At 49.8% G+C, this 19,035-nt stretch overlaps 1 protein-coding gene across 3 annotated transcripts in view; it reads left to right on the top strand.

The window, feature by feature from the left end:
- The window catches only part of GGA3 (golgi associated, gamma adaptin ear containing, ARF binding protein 3), a 1,381,263-nt gene that overhangs the window by 743,881 nt on the left and 618,347 nt on the right, over positions 1-19,035 (top strand). For all 3 annotated transcript variants that reach the window (XM_069654818.1, XM_069654819.1, XM_069654820.1), the window contains one exon: positions 11,724-11,804. In XM_069654818.1, coding sequence (XP_069510919.1) covers positions 11,724-11,804 — 81 coding nt within the window. The remainder of the gene's footprint in view (positions 1-11,723; positions 11,805-19,035) is intronic.

Consider the following 19,035-nt stretch of genomic DNA (forward strand, 5'->3'; position numbering starts at 1 on the left):
CTTTCTCCGGCAGGATAAGCGGTCGACGATGCGGTCGAGAGAGTCCTTCGATAGAATGTTCTTAGGCAAAGGAGCGGACGGCTCCAGTCGTCGGCGGCACGGCGTCAAGTGGTTCCCACGGCTGGGCAACACAACTTCGACGGGCCTCCAGCGGTTTCACAAACCTGCGAACCCTGGTCGACAGCAATGGACTTCGACGGCGTCGATGTCCGGGTGCTTCACTTCGATCTCCTCAGCGGTCCCGTCTCGGGTCGACAGCCTTTCGAGGGTCTGTCTTCCAGGGCGCTTCGGTCGAAGATGGAGCGGTGCTCGATGGTCCCTCGGAGCACGGGAAGAGGGCGCCTTACCAGGTCCTCTCTCGGGTCAGCCCTCGACGATCTCGTCAGCCTTCGGATCGGTCGAAGCAAATGCCACAGCAAGTCTTCTTCTTCCAGCTGGACGTCGAGGATCAGCAGTTCCAGTTACTCGTAGAGTGGAGACTCAGCTCCCTGGCTGCTTCAGGAGCACAATGGTCGCTTCTCAACCAAAGGTCCCTTCTGAACACTTTTCCAGTGGTGAGAGGTCCCCAGATATACTATCCTCTCTCTCATCCACGCTGCTGGCACACACTCAGCAGCCAATCATACTGCAGGGCATTCATGCAGTCAGTCAGCCAATCAGGCACACAGTGCATTCAGGCCACACTCCTCCCTTCCAGACACTCACAACAGGGAATGTGGATTGGGACAAGTACCCAGCCATTCAACACTACACACTGCATTCAGGCCAGTTTCGGGCAGGGCTGTCTCAGTCTTTGTCTCTCATGCCAGAAACCAGACAACCACAACAAGAAGTGTATATTGGTCACACACTCCATTCACCCGGGTCCCACCCACAGGAGGTACCCACAACATACAGTCACTGGGAAGGCTCCAGCCAGTCTAGCTGGGCCTTTACAACAATACCATGCATGGAACTTCCACCCAACAGCCAGTCAGGGGGAAGGGACAGAGACAGGGCTTCCCAGGACTTTGGGAAAACAAGATAACAGGCAATAGAAAGCAAGAGGCCACAGGGGCCATCTTGTTTTCTATTAGGAATCAACAGATCCCAATGGCAGGGCCAGGGTATCCCAAAATGGAGGACACCCGGAGCACCTGTCAAATTCAGCACGGAGCTGCCACCAGCCCATACCCTGCTCTGGGGTCACCCACAGGTGCCCAAAAACATACACTAGGGGCACAGGGTTGTACCCCTACCCATGGGTGCCATAAGGGTATCCCATGGGTCTGTTCACCAAACCAAAAGAGAGAGCTGCACTGCCAGGAGTCCCACATGGACTCCGGGGCAGAAAACATAACAGAACACACGGTAAAAACAGAAAAAGGACAAGGATTCAGAGGCCCTGTCCCTCAGATGCATTTCCAGCATCACAACGTGGGACCTAAATGTAGTCCTGACGGCGCTGTGCCATAAACCTTTTGAACCAATGGCCACGGTGGACCTCAAGTACCTATCATGGAAAGTGTCCTTTCTGGTCGCCGTTACGTCAGCAAGGAGAGTGAGTGAGCTCCAGGCCTCGTCAGTGGAGCATCCATTCTTGGTCTTTCACAAGGACAAGGTAGTCCTACGTACACACCCGGCCTTCCTACCGAAGGTGGTAACTGAATTCCATCTCAATCAGTCGATCTCCCTACCAGTCTTTTTTCCGAACCCTGCCTCAGAGGCTCTAAGGGTTCTGCACTGTCTTGATGTCAGAAGGGCTCTTAAGTTCTACCTTGACAGGACTTCCGAGCTTAGGAGTTCTTCTCAACTTTTTGTGACCTTCGGTAACCCTCAGGGTAAGCAGGCGTCTAAGGCGGCTTTTTCTCGGTGGATCGCCGCATGCATCACAGTCTTTCACAGTCCAAGGGCTGAAACCTCCTAAGGGTATTCATGCACACCTGGTGCGGGACAGGGCAGCCGCGGTTGCTTTTCAGAAATATGTCCCCTGGGAGTCCATCGCTAGGGCAGCTACTTCGGCCTCCCCATCTGCTTTTTGTAAGCATTATTGTCTTGACATGAGCTCAAGAGCTGATGCTCAGTTTGGTCAGGCTGTGCTGAAGAACCTTTTTCAGTAAGGGGTATTTCCATCCACCGTAGTTCCTGTTAGGAGTGCTTGGGAATCTCCCATAAGTATGGAGGAAAGGGGACGGGACGTAGGAGTATAACCAGGTTACTCACCGTAGTGCCCACCTTACTCCTAGTCCATAGTCCACTTTCCTCCATACGCCCGCCCGCCGTCCCCTCTAATAAGGTTCCTCTGTTATTGCTAATAGGTCTCTGACCTGGCGATAGAAAAGGACCGATGCACGATGCGCGGGGCGGAGCCAAGGTGGGCGGGATTACCCACAAGAAAGATAGGAAGGACACATTTTTGGAAACATTTTTGGATGCTTTTTACAACGTGCTCCGGTCCCGTCCCACAGGACGGAGAGATGTCCCATAAGTATGGAGGAAAGGGGACTATGGACTAGGAGTAAGGTGGTTACTACGGTGAGTAACCTGGTTATTTTCAATCACAAATAGTTTACTCTTTCTATCCTTTACATCACCGACTATCGAAACATCACGGCAGTGAAGACAAGAAAGACGACCGTCGGAAGACTCCCGAGATGGATCGTTTTCGGGCTTGAAAGGGCTCCCCAGGCTTTGGCACTTACAGTAGGGAGAGGGGGGCGTGTCATTATAGAATGTATATGCCCCTTTTCTTGCACAACATTCGCCTAGCTTCCACATCCTTTCGTTATAGACAAGACCCTCTTTAAATTCTGCCCCAAATGCAATAGGAAATTTCCCTGGGTCGATAAACACCTAGTCTGTAACTTGTGTCTCCCGAGAGACAACGTCGAGGGTTCTTGTCGGGCGTGTAGGCTCTTCAAGCCCAAGACTTTGAAGGACCGATCTACCAAACGCTGGGCCCACTACGCCAGCCAACTCGAGGCCATGGAAGTAGAAGGTGCTATCAGTGATGGCAGCAACGCTGCAGTTTCTGATGGCGAAGGCGATGGGGTGGTTTCAGCTACCCAAGCGCAGGCCCCCGACCCTGGAAGACAGGCCTGCAGCCTTGTTATGGGGACAACACCCGGTAGCGGAAGCGCTAACACTGCATCCACCACTAAGCATACATCCTGAGGCCTGGGACTCGACACACATGTTGAGCGGACGGCAACACATGACGTCCAGGGAAAGGTCTGTGGAAACTCTGTAGGTAGAAAGAACCCAAGAAAAAGTCCTCATGGGGAGAAACCCCCTCATAGGGAAAAAAAAAACTCATAGGGAGAGATCTCAGGAGGCTACGGTCACCCCTCCTAAAGAAAAATCTCAAGAGGCTAGGCCTAAAGATCTTGTATTACTTCCTCCAACAGTTGAGGATTTAGGGCTCCCTTCCCAACCATTGGTCATCCCTAGCTCGGCACAATGGTCGGCAGAGGATATTGACAGGGTCATGAGGAGGATGTCCTTCATGGCCAACTTCTATGCCTACTTTCAAAGTTTCCAGCCAACTCCCCCCTCTGCAGCACCTTCTGGGTCGCAGATCCCTGTTCTACTAGTTCAACCCCCTTCTAAGAGGTCTCGCCCCGAGATTCCAGTGCAAAGCACAGTCATTGATCTCTATGACCCGGACTCTGACCATGAAGACCTCTCAATCCAAGAGGCAGCAGACCCTTATTACAGGGATGATGCAGCAGACCCTTATTACAGGGATGATGAAGACCCTGAGGCAAATATGTACCCCATAGACTCACCCGTTGATTAGGACCCCCCCAGTCATGGACTCACCAATTGACAACCAACCCCTTCTGAATGAGGTGCTAGTCAAAGCGGCAGAGCATTTTCAGATAAAGACTCAAGAGGTACAGCAAGACAAGGATTTTGTAGAAGAAATCCTTGGGATAAGAAAGCTGTTACACAGTTTATACGCACTCCTCAAATCCATTCAGTGAAAATAATACAGCCATCGATGGAGACCCCTAATCTTACGCGGGCAGTGAACCCCTGCATAGAGAAACTGTTTAGACCAGCCCCTTCTGACCCGCTGTATATCAGAGGGCAACTGAAGCCTGAATCATTGGTTGTAACTACAACAAGAAAAAGGGCTGGTACTCCCCTCGCTTCCTCTGAGGCCCCGCCTGACAAGAAAAGCAAAATAATTTACACCATGGGCAGAAAGGTTGCCTGCTCTGCGGCCTTCCAAACTAGAATTGCTAACAATTCTATCCTGTTGGGCAGTTACAACTGCCACAAATGGGATGAAATCTCAGCCTTACTATCATCGGCCCCAGAACCACTTAAATCCCAATTTGCCCAGGTAGCCGCAGAGGGCAGTGCAGTGTGAAGCTGCTTATTATAAACCAATCTTGACGCCGCAGACAACGCAGGCAGAATAATAGCGGAGGGTACTATCATCAAGCGTCATGCTTGGTTGCGCCAATCCAGTTTTAAACCATTGACACAAGCTACCCTTATAAACATGCCCGTTGAGCCAAATGTGTCATGATGCCTACCTCCAAGGAGCCAGGCCGGGCCCAGCAACCCCAGAGGCAGACATCATTTTCCCCAGGGAAGTCTCAGCGGGCCCAAGTCGGGGCCCTTTGGACTCAGTCCTGGCGCCTTAGGCGCCAGGCTCATAGCGGACCCCAGTCCTGGCGCCTTAGGCGCCAGGCTCATAGAAGAGGATATGTGTTTAAGTGCTTGGGTGCACACTTACCTGATGCAGACCTTGCTGCTTCATCCAGGCCCTCTTGAGGCCTGAATGGGACTACTTTACCTGTAGGACTACTTCACCACCCGGGTGTGGTCGGGGAAGGATACATACCTGATTGGTGGAAGGATACATACCAGGAACTTCTTCCAAGGCTATTTAAACCCCACCCGAACAGCCACACGTGCTTCGCGTTGTTCTCCACCTAGCAGCTGGACGCTCACTGTGTCAGCTCCTGCATCCTGACTTCAGCCGCGCCTGCCAGCACCCTGGAACACCTGCAAGGGGAGAAAGGAAGAGAATAGAAGAAGAAAAGCCCTTACCTGCTAAATCTGCATCCCGGAGTCATTTCTCCAACGGCCCTGAAAAGGAAGACATCATTTTAAAGGCATTTTGTTTCGATCGCTGCAGCACTGCATTTTATTCACCTTTGCAAGGCGCTTCCATCTTCAGCAGCGATCTTCCGGATTCAGCTACGCCCCGGCGCCTAGAGGAAAAAAGACAAGAACAAAGGTGAGAGGGAGAAAAGGAATAAGGAAAGCTCAGTTTCCTTTTCAGTCTTACCTGTTGGATTATTCCCACTGCATTTCGGGTCCTGCCGCTTCCTGGCATCTCCGGACCCCGGCCCCTATGGGGAAAAAAGACAAAGACATTGAATGAGCGAATGCAAAGACATTACCTGAGCGCTCATCCAGAACTGTTTCACTTCGGGTCGGCGCCATATCTCCGGCACTCCGAACCCCGGCCCCTAAGGGGAAAAAGACATAAGCATTAGCGCTTGCTGCAATTAGATAACGCTGGTGCATGGTGGTGCAGTCACAGGGTCAGGGACAGCGACATGCACAGGCCCCTCCGCGGTGACCTGTGCTGCCTCCTGACCCTGGCCCTGGACTGCACCACTTGCACCAGTGGTACTACCCCCACCAGGCCCCATGTGCGGCTCAGTAGCAGGCTCCTCCTCCTCTGTGGAGAGCACCAACCTGGATGTCTCCACACCGTCTTCCGCCATTGGAAGCCCCTGTGGGGGCTCACCCGGCCCTTCTGCCACAGCCGTTGTAGCAGACGCAGCACCAGCCCCCTCGCTCCCGGATGATGGTAATTCCTGGGAGGGTGGTTGGGCCTTGCGTCGCCGCCCAGTGGAGGCATCCTCGCCGCTTGGCTCCACAGCGCCGTCTCCGCCCTCTTCTTCACTTGACGCTGCGTAGAGGGAGATATAGAACACAAGCATCAGGGTACAGTACAAAATACCCTAGACAGGAAGCAATAACACATGAGTGGCACTGTCAATTCCACAACACATGGGTGAATGCACACAACACACATCCAGAAACAGTCCTGGCGCCTGCAATCAACATCAACATCCATGTAGAAGGTCCCCTGTAAACCAAGATGTGGCCTTCAAAGTCACATTAATCCATGGCGTTTCAAAGTCACACACACCTCTCAGGCACACACACACACACACATGTGCACCATACATGTACATGGCATCAGCACCCATTCCTCACCCCCCTCCATGTCCAGGAACAGAGACAGCCATGCCTTCATGTGTGCATTCAGCATAGAGCTCCCCATGTTGCATTGAAACACATGCACCAACCATGTGGTTCACACATAACTGGTCTCACATGCATGACCATGATGTCCCTGCACACACACATCCATACATGGCCTATGTCACACATACAGGCAAGCATCAGACTACCAGCACACTGCAACATGCCCTATCTCATACAGCAATGCTTGGCCACTTACCGCTCAACTCCAGACGGGTCTGCCTCCGAGGGATCTGGGCATGGAGCGCTGGGCCTATGCATTCCAGGACCCTCATCTGGATGCTACTCATGCGTGCCCGACCCCCCTCCGCGAGGCACCGGTCCTTGCGGAGGGTCCTGGACCTGAAGTCCGCCCAGCGCTTCTTGACGTGCTTGAAGTCGCGGGTTGCCACCCCCTCCGCGTTGATAGCAACCACTACGTTGTCCCAGATCTTCTCCCGTCCTTCCTTGTTGGTGCGTGATGTTCCGAAGAGGGCATCATAATGCCCCAGGACATGCTCCACCAGGACACCAACTTCGGTGGCAGTGAAGCTGGTGGCCCTCTGCCTCTCAGGGGTGGACACAGCAACTGGACCCCTGCAGATGGCTGATGTGCAGGCGACAAGTAGCAGGGCACGTGGGCAGCATACAGTCAGGCAGCAGCAGATTGTAGGTGGGAGCGTGCTCGGGGCTCTGGGGGCAGGAAAATGGCCTTTAGGGCAGGAGCGTGGTCTTCCGTGTGTGTATGCGTGGCCAGCTTCATACGAAGTGATTTGGCACGTGAAAAAATTGCACGTCAGCGTGTAATTCGAGAAGAGGCCCTTAGCGCGTAAGCGGGTCAGCACACGTACGCGATTTCATTGGACCAAAGGCCCTTAGCGTGTAAGCACGTCTGTGACGTTTCACGCACGTGCGTTGCCTTTTCGCGTGTAAAACTTCACGTGAACCCCAGGAATACACGTACCCCAGTCGCACAGGGCTCTTTCGCGTGTAAAACTTCATGCGACCCCAGGAATACACGTACCCCACTCGCACAGGGCCCTTTCGCATGTAAAATTTCACGCGAACCCCAGGAATACACGTACCCCACTCGCACAGGGCCCTTTCGGGTGTAAAACTTCACGCGAACCCCAGGAATACATGTACCCCACTCGCACAGACCCTTTCGCGTGTGAAACTTCCCGCGCACCCCCGTAATACACGTACCCTGCTGAAATCGCGTGTGAGACTTCCCCGCGAACCCCAGTTATACACGTACCCCACTCGCATAGGCCCTTTTGCGTGAGAAACTTCCCGCAAACCCTGTAATACACATACCCTGCTCCAATCGCGTGTGAGACTTCCCGCGAACCCCTGTGAAACTTCCCGCGAACCCCGGTTATACACGTACCCCACTCGCACAGGCCCTTTCGCGTGTGAAACTTCCCGCGAACCCCGGTAATACACATACCCTGCTCCAATTGCGTGTGATACTTCCCACGAACCCCAGTAATACAAATACCCCGCTAGCACAGGGCCTATCGCGTGTGAAACTTCCCGCAAACCCCAGTTATACACATACCCCACTCGCACAGGCCCTTTCGCGTGTGAAACTTCCCGCGAACCCCCGTAATAAACGTACCCTGCTCCAATCGCGTGTGAGACTTCCCGCGAACCCCTGTGAAACTTCCCACGAACCCCAGTTATACACAACCCCACTCGCAGAGGCCCTTTCGCGTGTGAAACTTCCCGAGAACCCCCGTAATACACGTACCCTGCTCCAATCGCGTATGAAACTTCCTGTGAACCCCTGTGAAACTTCCCGCAAACCCGTTATACACGTACCCCACTCGCACAGGCCCTTTCGTGTGTGAAACTTCCTGCGCAGCCCCGAAATACACGTACCCTGCTGAAATTGCGTGTGAGACTTCCCGCGAACCCCAGGAATACACGTTCCCCGCTTGGCATTTGCTGTTTGGCAGCCCTGTAAACTGGTCCAGGGTTAGCACAGCCCTTTGCGCTGGATTGGGGATTTTGATGGCTTTTCCTTGCGCGAGGGCGTTCTTGGGGGCGTAACTGGCACTGCTACAGGGTCGCTGCGCTACTCTGCGCCATGGCTGGTTTTGGAGGCTAAAATCCATGAATACGCTGTGCGCGATAATCAATTTTAGCGTGAACCACTTGTGCGCGAAATTCTATGAATTACCCCGTATATGTGTATGTGAGTGTGCTTTATAAGCATAATTTCTTGATTGTATATAACATGTGGTGGTTCATTCTTGTAACATTGGAATCTTTATTATGTCTCCATTTCAGATAGGCCCTGATGAAGGATAACAGTTTATCCGAAATGCATTGGCCTTTGTGGTTCTGTTTTCATCTGTCTTCATTTTTACACTCAAGCCATTAAATGGTTATTATGCATAATTAAGTGTTGGTCACTCTATTTGAATGTCTTTAAATTTCTATGTACGATTGTGATACTGTTCATTGTGCATGGACACTTTGCTAGCATGCAACATTATAACTTGCTCGACTATAACCCTTTTTATGTTCCTATATGACCCGGCATGCCACTGGAATTACTTCAGTGCTCCTTGAACCGATTTGTAACTTGATTACTTAATATACTTTGTCTATTAAGGGTGGTGCCCAATCACTCCTCAATATTTCTATTTAGATAACTTATGTCGACTCACATTGCATCCTCTCGACAAATGGGTTTCATGTTATTTTATTTCTAATTATAATTATAATGGTTCTAATGTAGTTTTTTAACCTTCTTAAATTTATAGGAAATATGGCTGTTAGGCAGAAACCTGTGCAGTTCCCTTAGGGACCAGTGCAAAAGAAAAATTTAAGACTACAGGTGTTGGCAGTAAACCCACTTGGTAGCAGTCTGTACCACCCAGATTTACCTGGTTGCTGTGGCTGAGCAGTCAGACTTCCCTCAAGAAGAGTTAGGCAGTATGCAAAGTATACTCAATAGGCACTCAGATACATTAATACAAACAAACACTGACCAGAGCTTTGGTATCAAAGTATATAATTATTTATTTAAAAACACACAGTTGAAACACTCCAGCACTCTTATTGTAAAATATTCTAAACACAGTTACTATTATGATATATACATCCCTTTTTCCCTATTAGAAAATCACAGTAAAACACCACTTATTTTCATACAGAGGTGAGCACTTAACTAGATTGCACTCTAATAAGTTTGTGAAAAAGGGAGGGAAAAAGACAGAATATGAAGAGGTACACCACTCTATGATTCCAGAACACTGTTAGCAAGGCAGAGAGCAAAAAGTCACTGGTGAGCCAAAGTCCAAAGGCTGGGCCCACTCTTAGAGAGAGCAGAGCACAAATGCGCCCAAGATCACACAGTTACACTAGGCTTAGAAAGTCTTGCAGAGGGTTCAGAAAAGAATTTAGAGAGGCTTAGAAAAGTTTAGCCAGAGTGTCCCAGGCTAACCCAGGTTCGAAAGCCGGGGGCTAAATCTACCCCGTACAGTCGGTTGCAAGGGAAGCCAGGTGGGACACGGTACCTTAAGTGGGAAGGATCCTCCAGCGGTGGCAGTTGTTCCTGGTAGTGGGTGCAAGTTGCGTCGTCATCCAGGGGAAGAGGAGATCTCGACTTGGAGGAAAGATGAAGGTCGTTGCACTACCAGGGCAGAAACCAGCCGCAGAGTTTTCCGGTTAAAGGTGGTACCTTTGTCTCGCGGTCATGGTAAAACGTGGTAGCCCGGTTGCTGGGGTGCTTGGCACGGGCAAGGCGGCCACGAGATACGTCGGGAAAGCGAAAAGATGGTGAAACTGGTTATCCCCACCAGTCAAAGGAAGAAGACTCTCCGGCGGGAGATCGCCTCTGTCGTTGGGAAAAAGTGGTGAGACGGTCCAGCAGGGCTCCACTGGTCTTGGTGTTGTGGCAGGTCGGCTCAGCTTCTCCCTCGTCGGATTATTACGTCCTGTGGCGACTTCTGAAGTTCCAGTCCCCAAAGCCCTGCTTTTATGCAGCAAACCCCCATTCACTCAGCCTAGCTGTCACTCAAACATACTAAGTGGTGAGCCGGCCGGCTCACCACTTGGGCCAATCAGGATGGAGTGCGAGTTGAGTTGCCTAGGCAACTCAGTCCAGGGTGCCTAAATTCCCCTCCACTCCTCCTAAGTACCCCAGACATAGAGCACCACTTTGGAGGGCTTCTGTGGAGAAGCCCGCCAAAAAGTGGAACAAAGGGCTCAACTTGGGTTGGAGTCACAGAAGAGAACACAAACGCCATTTTAGAATCAAGTCTTTGCAAAAAATACCAACCGGAGAATTAATATTAATTAAATAAACCAGCGGTATGTTCGAGGCTACCGTAAATAATTAAATAAAGATAGTAGCCTAAAACAATGGGAAATCCCATAGGAAAATATTCACGGTCGAATGTAAAAAGTAGTATCCACTGCCACCAGCCAAAACTCGATCAGGGGGGACGGAGATGTGCCCCCTCGACTAACAGACCCTGGGGCAATGGAATTGCCCCAGCCAGTACGTCCACAATATGATGGTTTGTACTGGTTCTGTTCAGAATTTAAGACTAGTAAAGTCAATGGTGACTTTACATGCCCTGGGAGACAGTAGTCAGTCCCAGGTTATGGAGTCTATACCGGGGGGTCACTATGACACCCCTGTGTCACTGCACTGAGGGTGCTGTGTAACACACCTCACAAAAACACATGAAACCCTATGGAGTAAAAGACCCCATAGCCCATTAAGCACTTCTAGATTCAAAGAACCACACTCAAATCATGTCCAAGAGTGAGGGTAAAAGAGTCTCACTCTTGGCAGGAGAAAAAAATAAACCCCAAAAATCCAGCAGAGCTGCTGGTGGACTCACTAGGTTAGAAAATTCAGCCTAAACAGAGAATTCTCCCTAACAACGGCTTTGTACAAATTTGTTTTTGAGAGAAGGAAGCACTGGGATTATTCACTTTAACCAATGGCTAGTCAGCAAGCATGTTGAAGTAGTATTGAATATAATTCTGAATTGCTGGAGTTTTCAAATACTAAAAGACAAGGGCACAGATGTGATTTAAGGAGAGAGCCAAAGACAGAATGGAAGAGTGGCAAAGAGACGGAATGGCAGAGATGGAAGAGAGAGACATAGAATTAGGAGAACTAAAGACAAGACATGGGTTAGTGAGAGAGAGGAATGCAGAAGGAGGGGTTGCGGGAGAGGTAGGGATGGGGAATCGAGAGAGAGAGAAAGGCAGAGAGGTATAAAGAAAAAGAACCGAGAGAGGAGAGGTTGAGATGGAGAAAGAAAGGTTATGAACCTGAAGAACATAACTATGTCTGAGATAAATTGTTACAAGTAAGTAAAGTTTTGTTCCACTTATTGGCCAGATTTGGTGCCTTTTCATTACTTCAACGGTAGATGCAGTTTCTTTAACCTTTACAGTTCCTTCTAATACTAGATTCTCTTCTGTTCTCACAGCTTTTAGCCATGTTATTGAAAAGTAAGAACCCTGAGGACTTGTTGGAGGCAAACAAGCTGATCAAAACTATGGTGAAGGAGGTAAGACCATGCAGAGAATTTGACAGTGAACGTCCATGTTTAATGTTATGAGCAAAACCTTTTGTCTACAAGCAGGGTTTCAGGGTTCTGTTTCGGTGCCCATGGGAGGGGCACAAAGCTCCTGATTAGTGGTCAATGAGAGGGACACAAGGAAAGTGGTCAACTGTCCATTGAGGGGAATCAGTGACCTAGTTTGACGACCACAAGAACGATACAAGGGCACTGGTCTAGTATCAATAAAAGGGGCACAAGGAATCAAATGTCCACAAGAAGGACACAAAGGTGTCCTTTGCGTCTAGGACACGTGTCCATGAAAGGGGAAACCGAGACCTCAGCAGGAGCCCAAGATGGGTTTGCATGGAATATTGTCAAGCGTGCATAAAAGGAGCCAACAGGACCATGCTAATCATCAACAAGAATAGAACAAAGCATGTGCTTAGGTGTGTAATCGAGAAGCAGAAAGAATATTGTCAGATTAGTGGTTATGTGGAAGAAAATGCACCTTGTCCACCGTCTACAGCAAGTACACCTGGGGTCATTGAGTGGGATGGGACATGAGTGTCCTTATTGTTAGGTTGAATGTCCTAGAATTCGACCTTCATGTGTTCCTGATGTTTTTTGCTAGTTGTACGGCCTCCCCAGCACCTTTTTTTTAACTGTGCATTGGGCTACCTACAAGTCACTACTATGACCATGTCAAGGTGCCCTGTAATCTATTTCTTGAACAGTTAGCCCTGCTTGGCTGGTGGCAGCTTCTAGTGTATTTGGATAGTTGTATGAAGCTACAACTAATTGACACTTTTTAGTGAACAAAAATGTGTTCCCTGCATGTCACTCTAAAAAGGCATAGAGAGGGATTGTTTGCCCTGTTCACATGCACATGTGTGTGGCCATATATATAAGGTCAAGGTCATCCTGAGAATTAATGTTGGGCGTATAGAGCAGTCATGACTCAATGTGGCCAGCTGTATGATTAGTGTGACTGTTGTAACATGCCTAATTGAGTAGCCAGCAAAAGTTTGAAAGGTGCAGCAAATCTGATTGGAAGCTGAAGTGTGTTCAGCTCCCAACAGAAAAGAATGCTGTAAGAATGGGCCTTGTTTCGAAAGTTCATATTAACTAAACATTCTAAAACTTTGCTTTGGTCGATAGCTCAATACCTTTTAACATCTAGTGAGAGGTTAACTGCACAATGGCATGATCAGGTATTTGATATCATGACCCTCGCTGAGCTCTCGTTGACTACTCTCTTGGATGACCCAGAGAGAGCTAAGAAAAAAGTGTATTTGCGGGACTGGATCCATTCTTTGGAGCAGTGTCGGGCATACAAAAGCTATGGGAATAATCAATGCATAGATAAAAAACTTGGAATATGTGAGCCATATTTGCTTTTGTCTCTGTCAGTGTCTGTAAGATTGGATTTCTTACATTTTAGACTAGACTTATGGGCAACTAAAGAAGTGTTAGGAAAACGAAAACATATCAGTGAAATATGTAATGCCTGTAGATTTTGTGAGAATGCCAATCAGAAAGAGACCTTATGGCATTTAATATTAGAATGCCCAGCGGTGGCAAGTAGTGAAAAACAACATTTATATAAATATTCCAAGAATTTCATCACATTGAATGACAATGAAATATGGGATTTTTTTCTTCATGCACACGGAATGGCTATCTGTATTGCGATGGTCAATTTTCTAAAAGAATTACTTGGACTCTCATGTCCTAAACAAGTTGATTTGTTTTATGATTTTGTATTAAGCAGTGTGTACATATAGTCCAGATCCAAAAGTGAAATGCTAATGATGGATTATTTTTTTGAAACATGGTTGAACATGTTAGTTTTAATAAGAAAATCTTGTTTTGTTTTGTGTCATTTAATATTGAATTACATTTTCTATCTTTCTCTTTTTTTAAAGTTAACGTAAAGTAATTGTAAAGTTGTTTGATCAGCTAAAAACATAATTAAAAAAAGAATGGGCATACTGTGCCATACATTTTGTTAATCACAGCTAAAAGAAGACTTACTTAATGAAGATATACTTAGGAATGCAAAGGACGCTCTGCTGTGCCCTCCACCCTGAACCTATAACTGAACGTGAACAGCTACAGGACTCTGCAGAGTCCAGAATAAGTGACCAAAGGAAATGAAATCAGTACTCCCTTCTGGCAGTGTGAGACTAGCTGGGCTACTCACCTCCAAAACTAATTGTTCCCTAGAAGGTTACTTGCTGGACTCTGCACAGCCCATCTACTTGCTGAAGCACTCACTACCCTGAAGGACTGCCAGTTGGTAAGATCTGTGGCCTATAAAATTCTCAATGGCTCCCAGAAATCCCAACTTCAAGCTCAACCTCTTCTGCAACGAGCATCAGACTGACTGCTAAGTGTTCATTGTGGGGAGTGAGGACCAAGAGTGAGGGTGAGGTAGGTAACATTGACACAGTCAACCATACCATCCTGCTCAACCGTCTCCATGATAACCTGGGTATCACTGGTCGGGCTCTGGCCTGGCTGACCTCTTTCCTCTGTGATCGACCTTCCCAGGTCCAGTTGGATCCTTCCTATCATCTATCTTCCTCTCTACCTGTGGTGTTCCCCAGGGGTCTAACCTCTCTCACTGGCTTTTCAACCAATACCTGGTAACTCTTGCCCACTGCATTGCCACTTTCTGCTCAAATTTTCAGTGCTACGCTGACGACACTCAACTCATTTTCAGGCTGCCCTCTTCTTCCTTTCTCATCTCTGATTGCCTAACTGCCATTCAAGATTGGTGTGCCGCCAGTGATCTTTGTCTGAATGCCAGCAGGACAGAGATCCTTCTCATCAGCACTCCTCCACCATCCTTTCCCCTCACTCTCTGGCCGGCCTCCCTTGGCCCTCCTCCTACCCCCACCTGCGAGGCTAAGAACCTTGGGGTCATCTTTGACTCCACACTTTCCTTCTCCACCCACATCTCTGCTGTCTCTAAAAAGTCAAACTTCCTACTGCACCTCCTGAGAGGTACTCTGCCTTTCCTCTCCTTCCCCCAGAAGCTCATGGTCTCCCAAGCTCTGATTCTCTCTAGGTTGGACTATTGTAACAGCCTCTTTCTCCGCCCTCTGCAACTAATCCAGAACAGGACTGCAAGACTTGTCCTTGGCCGTAAGCCTGTGGATCGTATCTCTCCAGCTCTGAAATCTCTCCATTGGCTCCCAGAGGATGCAAGGATTATATTCAGGGGGGCGTGTCTGCATGTCCACAGACTAGGACGAGGTCCCGAGGAGCTCCTGCTGATCCGCTCCTTATCCTGGAAAATATACATGCTCGGAAGCCGATATCAGGAAGAAACCAAGCTCCACACAAGCATAAACGCACAGAGCATATTGCGGCCGCAACTCCGGAGGAAATCGCAGCACGGGAAGATAACTGCGGGCTGCAGAAGATCACAGCAGGCATATGGTGTAACAAATAAGGGGGCGGCCACCAAAGAACAAAGAGATTAACGGTGAGATGGCAGACACGAAAGAAGAAGCCGTGTCGCACTGCAACCGAACAAAGACGGTCCCTGGCTGTGAAGCGGAGAGGGGCCGCACCAAGAAGGATCTCCTTACGGTGACACGTGTCGAGCCGACACGGAGTCTGCTAAAATTCCAGAAAGTGTAGCAAATCGAACACGACGGAGAGGACACCCACAGGTGCCCTGCCGGCGGTGAGGACCACGCACTGGCAGCTCCAGCGTAGAAATAAACCCAGGACCCGGGAGCGGGAATCCCAGAGGGATGTGAAAAGGAGCCACAAAACGACAACAGGAAGCTGCGCGCAGGCAAATATACGGGCCAAACGCAAATGGAGGCCCGCGACCCAGGCGAACCAGCAGAACGGGCCACAGGCAGCTCAGAAGAAGCTTGGGAAGCAAGGCAAATGCAACATGGAACGGTAAGAGTCGGACAGGGCTCGAAGAAGCACGCAGTGCAACCGCGTGAAGCACAAGACCACACGGTGCCCACGGCAGCCGACAACGCTCACGCGACTCCAGCCCACGGGCGCGATACGGCACACATAAACCCTGCGGGCCCAGACATTAAAGTGGTCACATTCGCCCAGACGCGCACCCGGCTACAGCAAATAAGACCCTGTGAGGAGTCTGGTGCTCCCCAGACGATCTGCATAAAACAAAAAATTGGATTGAAAAAGAAATGGTACATTGACCCCCTAAGACCTCCCCATGAGCAAAAAGGAAGTGCACACAAGATGGTAAACAACTAATGAGAGCACAATGCAAGCACTCAGACCCCATAGCCAAAGAGCACATAGGTACATCACAAGAAGGGAGAACACGGCACTGGGGAGAGCCCACATACAGTAGCATAATCGGAATGCAAAAGGGGAAGCAAAGAACATAACCCATGTGGTCAGAAGGAGGAATAATGCCTCGCAACGCTGCGCAACATAACACTTAAGGGGACATAAACTATGTACCGGTTGCCAGAAGATCTACCACACAAAACATACCAGGCAAGCACGCAGCACGTCCGGGAAACAACTGGAGACGGTGGGAAGGGGGAAAAAGCAGCCAGCGCTGGTAAATAAAGTGACCGTCACCCAAAACAACGAAGCGCGTTGAGAAGAAAATGGAAGCGCGCTCAGAGGCGCAAACAAAAGGGACCTAACGAAGGACACTGGCAGACGTGTCACAGCAGGGCCAAGAGGAGAGACAACTATGGAGCATGCCATGCTGAGGCTGGGAGCGAACCCAAGCACAAGGACATAAGGATGCCAATGCAAGACACTTGTAGTGACATCAAAAAGAGGCCCTGCGGAATGCAAAGAATTGATGGGCCAGACACAAGGCCAACAGGGGAATCACAAACCTTGAAAGACGGACACAGTGACGTGGCCTAGTGAAGGCAGGTACACAGCGGCAATAGTGGGGACAGCAGCTAGGAGACGTGGGAGAGCACACCTCATTTCTCTCTGAGTGGGCAGACCTCTCCTCCTCCCTCCTGGCCTCTATCACTCAACTCCTCCTCCTCAGTGACCTAAATATACATTTAGACTCTCCTTGCTCCTCCTCTATACTCATCCGTGACCTCTGCGACTCCCTCTCCCTGTCCATCCTCCCCTCTGGCCCGACTCACTCTGCAGGGCACACACTGGATGTCTTGATCTCCTCTGACCTCCCCCTCTCCATCCCTCTCTCTTGGAGCGATCACTCCCTCCTCTCATCTCATCTCTTCCTCTCTTCCCCCCAAGACAAGCCTACCCCAATACTGCCACCTACCTTCTCGGACATCCGGCCCATGAAGCGTGTGTCAGTTGAGGCTTTTGCCGCCACTTTCTCTCCCCCCTCCACCTTTGGCTGTCTCACATCCTGACACAGCCCTGTCTCTGCTCTACTCTTCAATTTCTGATACGCTTGATGCTCTTGCCCCTGTCATGAGGATCCGTTTGAAGTCCAAAGCCAAGTGCAATTCCTGGTATGACTCTGACGTAGCTACACTTAAACGTAAGTAAAGGGCAGCTGAGAGGAAATGGAGGACTTCCTGTTCATCCTCTGACAAACTGGCCTGTCACCTGCTACAAAGGCAATACCGACTCTGTCCTCACCAAGAAGAGAGTCCACATTGAAGCTCGTGTCTCTGCGGCATCTAACAACTCGGACAAACTCTTTAAAATCTGCAAGGAGCTGGCCAACCTTGCTACAGTCTCTACCCCTCCTGTTGCCTCCCAGGCTCTTTGCAATGCCCTTGCCCCTCACTTCATTTCAAAAACCCAGGACATCCTGTCCACCCTCTCCACCCACAGCCCTCTTCTTCCCTCTCCATCTGTGCGTGCTGACCCTCCTTTAGCCACCCTCCCACCATCCTTCTCGTCCTTCCCTCTTTTAACCACTGACGAGGTTGCTAGACAAGTCCAATCTATGAAAGCCTCTTCAAAACAGGTTCATGACTGTTCCTCTAAAACCATCAAAGACCACATTGACACCCTCGCTGATTTTTGCAACCACTCCTTTGCCTCTGGATCCTTCCCTTCCCCTCCCCTCTGAAGCACTCCTTTGTGCATCCTCTTCTCAAGAAACCCACAGCTGATCCTTCTTGTCCAGCTAACTATCGCCCAATTTCCATTACTCCCTTTCTTGGCAAACTCCTGGAAAAGTTGGCCATCTCTCAGCTTAACCTTGATTCCAATTCTGTTGGCTGTCTCCATGACCACCAGTCTGGCTTCAGAGCTGCCAGAAGCACGGAAACTGCTCTCCTGAACATCTGTGAAGATCTGCTCTCCAACCTTGACTCTAACATTCCCTCTATCCTCATCCTCCTCGATCTCTCTTCTGCCTTCGACACGGTCAACCATACTATCCTGCTCAACCGTCTCTGTGAAAACCTGGGTATCACTGATCAGGCTCTGGCCTGGCTGACCTCTTTCCTCTCAGATCGACCCTCCCAGGACAACTTGGGCCCTTCCTTTCATCTATCTTCCTCTCTACCTGTGGTGTTCCCAGGGGTCTAACCTCTCGCCCTGGCTTTTCAACCAATACCTGGCAACTCTCGCCCACTGCATTGCCATTTTCTTCTCAAATTTCAAGTGCTACGCTGATGACACTCAACTCATTTTCAGGCTGCCCTCTGCCACCTCCTCTCCCTCTCTCATCTCTGATTGCCTAACTGCCATTCAAGATTGGTGTGCCGCCAGTGATCTTTGTCTGAATGCCAGCAAGACGGAGATCCTCCTCATCGGCACACCTTCACCATCCTTTCCCCTCACTCTCTGGCCGGCCTCCCTTGGCCCTCCTCCTACCCCCACCTGCGAGGCTAAGAACCTGAGGGTCATCTTTGACTCCTCCCTTTCTTTCTCCGCCCACATCTCTGAGGTCTCTAAAAAGTCAAATTTCCGACTGCACCTCCTCAGAGGTACTCTGCCTTTCCTCTCCTTCCCCCAGAAGCTCATGGTATCCCAAGCTCTGCTTCTCTCTAGCTTTGGCTATTGTTACAGCCTCTTTCTAAATCTACCTGCCTCTACTCTCCGCCCTCTGCAACTAATCCAGAACAGGACTGCGAGACTTGTCCTTGGCCTCAAGCCCTGGGATCGTATCTCTCCCGCTCTGAAATCTCTCCACTGGCTCCCAGTGGATGCACAGATTAAATTCAAAACCCTCTGCATTGTCCACAAGGCTTTCTGGGGGCTGGGTCCAAAATACCTTCAGCTATCCCTCTGCAAATGTGTGTTTGGGAACTTCGCTTCTCTACCT

This window comes from Ambystoma mexicanum, chromosome 3q (genome assembly GCF_040938575.1).
Source record: "Ambystoma mexicanum isolate Mex_15411 chromosome 3q, UKY_AmexF1_1, whole genome shotgun sequence".
In the NCBI taxonomy this organism is placed as follows: Eukaryota; Metazoa; Chordata; class Amphibia; order Caudata; family Ambystomatidae; genus Ambystoma; species Ambystoma mexicanum.